We start from the raw sequence: 8,154 nt of genomic DNA, 5'->3' as shown, positions 1-8,154 counted from the left end.
GCAGTTGAAAAGATACTTCACATTGTTGGAACATGTGTGGGTAGTATTTTAAAAAGCCATGGCTCAGTAAACTGTATAGGTTAACTTCTTAGACTACGCTTTTATGGAGTGACATTTGCTAACCCCTAACCCCCCCCCCCCCCCCCCCGAAGAATACCTTGAACTTGTAGTAAGTTTTCCCCAAAGTAACCTTTCTTGTGAAATTTAAAGATAATGATTTTTATGGCTATACAAAAAATGTAATTGAAATTAATATTTTTCATGATAATTGAATAAGATAAAATAATAATAATAATAATATAAGGTATTTATATTGCGCACATATCCACCTTGTTAGGTGCTCAAGGCGCTCCTATATTACCAGGCTAAGCTAGGCGTTCATAGCGCACACAGCTCTTTTAGGAATTACTTCCTACCGGTACCCATTTACCTCACCTGGGTTGAGTGCAGCACACTGTGGATCAATTTCTTGCTGAAGGAAATTACGCCTTAGCGGGGATTCGAACCCACGACCCTCTGTTTCAAAGTCCGAAGACTAATCCACTGGGCCACAACGCTCCACAAAATCAAACATTCCATATTGATCTAATCTAAAGTTTTTTTTCAGATTACCGTTAAACCTAGAATTATAAGAATACTACCAAAGGCGTTCATGGTACAAAAAAAGATGGCCAGCAAATTTATTGATTTTAATTTATGGTTCGCTATTTCAGGGATATGTGCTATCCCTGGCATTTTTCTATGTAATAACACATTCACATTATTATTTTATCTGATAAACATTCTGTGACGGTTGGCATCCCTGAATTATGTAAGACTGAACTCTTATGAATTTCAATTTTAGAAGTTTCAATTTAGAATTCATTTGTGTTGCAAACCAAGTGATAGTCCCTGAAAACTTCTTCACATTAACTCACAGAGTAAAGCTATACATACGTGTTGTTTATATATTTATTGTGTGATGTGCATGATTTGTTTTCTTTGTATACCCCTCTTCCATCACTCATTGAAGTGCAATACTTTTTTTAATCATTTTTTCTTTATGATTTATAACAGGGTGTTTCCTAATCTTGATGATTTACATAGGAAATTATTATAATGGGGAAAAAACACATATCACTTAATTTGAGTTAACATGTTACCTCAATTGAAATGAATTTTCTAGTAATGATAATTATTCTTCTTTCTGGTATTGTAGGCTATTGTCTTTAAGTTTTTTTTTTGTGGGGGGGGGGCTTGTGTAACCTGGTTCTTTCAGACTAAGTTTCTATGGAGTCGCATCAAGACTGATGTTGTGTAACAGGTGTCGCTACGTGCCCGTTGCTTTTATTTTGCTGACAATATTTTTTGTATTTTATGATAAAGAATTATGCAAATGAGGGTCATGCTTTCAGCTTTCTTTATTAGTTTGCAAAAACTAAAAAAACAAACAAAAAATCAGTTGAATTCTTTTGTTATTTATCAATAGGTAAATTTATTGATATATTATTGTTCTTTACTTTTCTTACTATTTAATGTTTCAATGAGTAAATAGGATTCAAATGGTTCAGCATGTGAAATTAATATATTTTGTGGGAATCTGTTTTTTCCATTCCCTCTGTACCCAAACATGTCACAAATGTGGAAGTCTTGAAAGAAAAATATTGGCAAACATTTTGGTTCCCTTCTCATCGTCAATCAAAATTGTATAGAAGTTTAGAAAGTCTGAATTACACTCAATTTAGTCGGCTGTACACTTCATCAATCTGGCAGTGAGTGTGACTGATACTTTCTCAGACAATGTTTTGTTGTCAATGTACATAGAAATAAACATTTGTAAATATTTGGATACATTCCTGCCATATTAGATCATGAAATAAATATAAATACATGAAACACGCAAAGCTCTGTTTTTGTTCATTTTTTCTGAGTCTTTCAAGAAATATGGAAATTGTGTATCAGGTTTAATAACAGATTGCATCGAATAGTGAGCTGGTAACAGAAAACTGATTACCATTGCACACTTTATGATCGCACCAATAATCATACGAATTTGCATAAAGTACAGAAATCTGAAATTTTATTACTTCTTTGGGATATTGTAATCAAAACTTTGTGTGACCTATTGGACCTTAGTTCTGATATTCAATTGCCATATTACAATATGTAAATATATACCGGTATATGTTTGAAAATTTTGGAGTCTTGAATATAAAATCAAAAGCTTAAACATCTTTCCAGTAACAATATCCAGGAGGTGTGGATCCGGAATGTTCATTAAAGGGGGGGGGGGCTTGAACATGCAAAAAAAATCACAATAAGATGGCCACTTTCATTCTTTTGTACACATTTACTGAAAAAAGGGTGAGAAGAGGGTGAAACTTTCTAAGCCCCTGATATCACAGGATAATATAGCATGCAATAGGAGAGGTATCTTACCCATAATCAATCTCTCCATCCCCGTCCTTGTCTAATGTTTCTACCAGTCTGTTCAATAGATGCGGTTTCATCTGTAAACCTGAGCTCTGCAAGGAAGAGTGATGGTGTATGGGTTAAGAAATATTTGACATAATGATTAAAGGTTATGTGATAAGCCAGGACTATTTGGAAGCTACTTGTGAGGTGTTACAAGAATTTGCTTTTTGTTCAATTCCATATTAATAGTGCATGATGAAAAAAAATAGGTGCAAATGATTGCAATCATGGGCGGAAATCTGTCCCTAAAGGTAGGGGGGACCAGGGCCTGGAAAATTTGACAAGCAAAAAAAAAGGTTATCAATAAAAATTTAAGGTCATTTTAAGCCAAACTGAATTTCTTGACAAGCAAAAAAAAAAGTTTCCACCTAAAATGTACGGTCATTTAGTAAAAAAAAATTTTCTCTGTCATGAAAGACTAACAAGGCAAAAGCAATTTTGTGTCTCGCCCACTTATGAAAATAACCAGAAATATGATTTGCGAGGGCACACAAGAGAATTATATCAAAACTTCATTGTGAAATGACTGGGATGGAATAACACTTGTCACAAGAACCTTGCACGTAAACTTTATTGTTGACCTGAAAATGACCTTTGACCTTACCATGTGACCTCTGACTGCAGCATAACATGCAGGTTGCCTAAGTACATCTATCATCCAAGTTTTGTTGAAAAGTAACTTACGGTTGCAGAGTTAGGTGTCATAAGAGAGTCTTGCATGTAAACTTTAACGTTGACCTGAAAAAAAAACCTTTGACCTTACCATGTGACCTCCGACTGCAGCATAACATGCAGGTCCCCCAAGTCCATCTACCATCCAAGTTTGGTTGAAAAGTGACTTACGGTTGCGGAGTTAGGTGTCATAAGAGAGTCTTGCATGTAAACTTTAACGTTGACCTGAAAATGACCTTTGACCTTACCATGTGACCTCCGACTGCAGCATAACATGCAGGTCCCCCAAGTCCATCTACCATACAAGTTTGGTTGAAAAGCGACTTACGGTTGTGGAGTTATGTGTCATTACAGGTTTGTGACGGACGACATTTGGATCCCTAAGTCTCGCCTTCACCTCTGGTGGGCGAGACGAAAATAGTAGGGGGGACTTGCCCCTGGGATTTCCGCCCATGATTGCAATCAAATTTTGCATTTGATTGCAACTCAATTGCAAGCCCACAAGTAGCTTAAGAAGAAGAGCGTTCAATGTTTTGTGACAAGGTGTGAAAATACTCAGCACCATTTTCACATCAATTATTCATGTCATACATTCCAGATAACCAGAACTACTTGGATATTAGCTATTTGGATTTTATTAGTTTTATACTTTTTATTGGAATTGCAATTTTCGAAATTTCATTTAATGGAAAAATATTTTATTCAATATTATTTAGTCATTATAATGAAAACTGTAGTATCATCATCCACATTTTCTAATGTTTGATTTGACATTCATTATATGCACAGAAGAGTCTGCATATTCATCCTTCGATATTTTGAATAATGGTCTAAGTCAAAGCCTTATTTTTTAGACGAGAATATGCAAACATGTTATTTACATCTTCTAAGTCAAATTTTGTGTTTCATCGTCTTAACAGATTTCTGTGCTTCCTAAAGATTTGACTAACACAAATTCAACTGAATTGTGTTAAAAATACAAAAGCTAATAAAAGCTGAGATTATTCAGCTGTTAGTCATTTGACCTACCACTAGTCCTTTCTTGAACTCCTCCCGGGTGACCGTCAAGCTCTTGTCCTTGTCGTAAGCCTTGAAGAGGTCCCATACTCTCAGGTTGTTTGCCGAGATGAAGTCTTTGAGCATCTTTAAGGGATCTGGCTCCTTCTCAGGAGGCTTCTCAAACTGGCCAAAGGATGACTTATAGGTGACCAGGAACTCTGGACGAATCTCCTTCAGTTCGGTCAACAGCTTCACGCAGTCTTTGTTCACTGTGATATCCTGTGCAATGAAGAAAGCATAACTCGTCAACACGTGACGTCACTTACAACTTGATTATGGGCTTTGTAGGACCTTACAGAAGAAATTTGGAATCATACCTCGATGGTGCACCATTAAGCTGTTATTACCTAACAATGACTTTACACACGACTTGAGCATGATCCTAGGGGCTAAATCAGCTACAATTACATGTAGAACAAGAATGGGTGACCGGGTTTGCTTAAAGTCATGGAAAACTTACACCACAAAGAAACATTCCCCTGAGATGTCTGGTATAAAGATGTGTAATTTTCATGTGAATACTATTTATTCAAAAACTAAACTTCATCAGTGGAGAAAGTGAATGGTTTTAATCAGAAAATCCAAATGAAGGTTATTGTAATTTTGATTCCAGCATGGACAAAAAAAGTTACACTTTGACTTGTCAACAATAAGAATGTACATCTGCTGAAGTTTTTTATCTGAGAACTGTTACATTTTGAAAATTTAAGAATATAAATGAATACTTACTGCAAAGTCTAGTAGTTCTATTACAGTGTTTGAATTGTTCTTGATTGCAATGAGAATTGCCATAGCTCCAGCTGCTGTGATGGGGTTTTGACCAAGCTAAGGGAGTGAAACAGATGAAAGACATAATGTTCAAGAGAATAAAATAAGGAAGAGAGCTAAGGAATCACAAGTAGAATATTTTTGCTTTTGTGTGGGTGTATAGATAGATCAAATTAGCTTAGAACATTCAACAAACAGATGTGATTTTTAGATACTTTTGAAAATGCTTCAATCAATTCTGCTGATTTGATCCTCTGTGAATTGGATCCTCTGTGGAACAGCATTCTGGTAATCAAGTATTGCTGCGAAATTTTAACTTTTCAGAAAATTTTCTGTAAATTCAAAATACAATTCACAAAGGATAACTTAAAGTTGCTTTGCAAACCTTGGACACCTTCGGTCAAATTTCCAATTATTGTGGTTTTAATAGCTACACCAACACCAATCTCAGTGACTGGACTAACCTTCAAGACCTTAATACTGTCGTTGATCTCTACCCCCTTCGACATCATGAAGGCGCCCTCATTGGTGATCCTGTTGTTACTCAGGTCTAACCATTGCAGCGTGCTGTTGAACTTGAGAGCCTCTGCCATGGCCAGCGCACCCTCATTGCCGAAGCCGTTCCAGGAGAGGTTCAATCTCTTAATACTAAGGTTTTCCTGGTAGAGGGAAGACAATTGGCCAGTTCAAGATAAAAGATGAGCATATGTAGATAAGGTCATTGCAGACCAAGGTTCTGAATCATAATATTAAATTACAATTTCTATAAAAAGTTTATTATCAGGCAATCAGATTGTTTGGTTGCAGTAGCTGTAAAATATTATTCCAAATTTGTTAATGTAACAAGTTTTATGAAACAGGCCCAAAATCTAATCCGTACTGGCATCAGGAGCCGTTTCATGAAGAGTTACAACTATGGAAACCTCACTTTTTTATGCATGCAAAGTAATATACTACTTTCAGCATGATTTATTTGATTTTTACCATTATCTATCTCTTTAAGTGACTGCAGTTTATCAAATAAGATTTTAGTGTAGTCTTACCGCCAATCCTCTGCAGATAGCTATTGCCCCTTTCCTTCTCAGGTGGTTCCAGCTGAGGTTTAAATGTTCTATAGATTCAGTTGCACCTATAAAAATGACATATAAGATATTCATTATGCTAATTAATTTACCTAATCATATAAGAATTATTATCAGAAAGTAGAAAATGTATAAAAAAAAGTTTATTTAATGAATCATTAAGCAAAACTTCAATACCTGACTATAGAGACACTTATTATGATGAGTGCTTATTTTGAATAGTATATTTGGTGTGTTTTATTTACCGACAATATTTAGGTCTACATTCAATCTTTTTTTAATGGATGATGAGTTCAAATTCTTGTGATTCTATGATTTCATCAAGCTCATTGGTTTTGGTTTTCTATCTATTCTGGATGATATTGAACATTCTTTTTGTTGTATTATAACCAAGCCTGCTAATTCTTGTATATTATTTAAAAGAAAAACCCAAATGTTAATGTTTTTCATAATTATTTTCAAAATACTCACCTATTCCATGTCCAAGGATCTCCCCTCCCACCTCGCCAAACTCATTGTGACTTAGGATGAGCTCTTTTATCCTGTAGTTTGTCTGTAAAGACGAACAAATACAAAAAAGAGTTTTTTGGGACCGTACTCGTAAACAACTTCACAGTCGTAAGGTCTCAATGAAGTCAAGAAATTGATTCAGGTCATTGTATACAGAACTTAAAAAGCATTTTTGGGAGTTTTTTTTTTTTTCACTGACAAATGTGCTCTGAGCCAATCAGATGCAAGGATTTCACTAGCTTATAACAACTGTCGGTGAAATCACTATTTTTTTTATCCTTCATGAAATACTCCCCAAGTCTTTTAGGATAATATGAGTTTCCATAAATGTGCAATAAATTAAACAGAGCTAGAATGGGGCAAGATCACTGCAACAAATTGTATTAACGGTAATTGTCAATGATATTTTAAGTTGAATATCAAAGCAATATTGACTGGCCTGGGGGCGATACGACATATATCGCCCAAACTAGATTGATATCACCCGAGACGTAGACGAGGGTGATATCAATTTAGTGAGGATGATATGTGTCCTTTCAATATCGTTATTATTAACCAAATCATCTTGAACAAAAATCATTAAAATGTAGATATTTTAAAATTTAAGAATGAGAATCTAGTTTGTCATGTTGAGTAGACTGGGCCTCTGAACTTTACCATTGTGACGTAATTGACATGACCTAGGGACGCAGCATCCAGCGTTGTCTCAACTTCAAGGATGCGTACAAAAACGCACAGAATACCCAAATGTTAGCTCTGCATTATTGCTTGCTACATTTCCACGCATTTGCTCATTGACTTTCCGGAGTTGGCAATAATTTGGGCCCGTGGATAAACAGTCAGAAATTTATTGACCAGATATTTGATCCCAGACTTAAGCAGGCAACCATGATCAAAGTTGCCCTACACAGATGTCTGATACAGTTAATAATGACCAATACTTGAAAAAAGCAAGTCCGTTTGTTTTATATTGCCTTTTGATTTGATATTATTCCTCATTACCACATCCATTGAAAAGAACACATAATTTCATATCAGTCTGGTAAAATAGCCACCACTAAATATGATATTCCCCCATATTTTATTACTTACCCTAAATGCATCGGTGAATTCATTTGCATCTTTGTCTTTGAAGTCATTACCTACAGTGGAGTAAAGATATATTGATCAAGATTAAGTCGTCAATGTGACAAGGGGTATGACACAAGCAATTTATTGCTAGTCACACCAATCAAATCAACTCAAAACTGGCCAGTCATTGAAAATAACATAAGTTCAATCAATCAAGAGTCAGTTTGGTTGAAGTGACTGTGACATATAACTGATCATAAATAGATATATTTGGGCATGTACAAAAAGGTGCAAATCTAACTGTATTTAGAAGAATCTGTTGGCAATGATAGAATTACACGCTTTTCAAGTTAAAACTGAATGAATATAGAAGCTAACATTTTGCATCATTCAGACATTTATTTTAAAACATCTGTTTTACACCCAAAAAAAATGTGTATGGTCTGCACTGTGTAAAATTGTATTCAAGACGATTTTGATGAATAATATTTTACAATTTATAGAATTTCTGTTAATAGTGGTGATAATGGAAATGATG

General features: G+C 35.0%; 1 protein-coding gene across 1 annotated transcript in view; it reads right to left on the bottom strand.

Moving 5' to 3' along the window:
• Positions 1–8,154, bottom strand: part of LOC121418180 (leucine-rich repeat-containing protein 74A-like) — a 29,404-nt gene that overhangs the window by 1,836 nt on the left and 19,414 nt on the right. The window contains exons 6-12 of the mRNA XM_041611907.1: positions 7,638–7,687; positions 6,507–6,588; positions 5,997–6,082; positions 5,418–5,612; positions 4,915–5,010; positions 4,156–4,404; positions 2,419–2,504 (exon numbers count right to left, since the gene is read on the bottom strand). Coding sequence (XP_041467841.1) covers positions 2,419–2,504; positions 4,156–4,404; positions 4,915–5,010; positions 5,418–5,612; positions 5,997–6,082; positions 6,507–6,588; positions 7,638–7,687 — 844 coding nt within the window. The remainder of the gene's footprint in view (positions 1–2,418; positions 2,505–4,155; positions 4,405–4,914; positions 5,011–5,417; positions 5,613–5,996; positions 6,083–6,506; positions 6,589–7,637; positions 7,688–8,154) is intronic.

Source organism: Lytechinus variegatus, chromosome 7 (assembly GCF_018143015.1).
Source record: "Lytechinus variegatus isolate NC3 chromosome 7, Lvar_3.0, whole genome shotgun sequence".
NCBI classification, from domain to species: domain Eukaryota; kingdom Metazoa; phylum Echinodermata; class Echinoidea; order Temnopleuroida; family Toxopneustidae; genus Lytechinus; species Lytechinus variegatus.
This window is presented reverse-complemented; position numbering and strand designations above follow the sequence as displayed.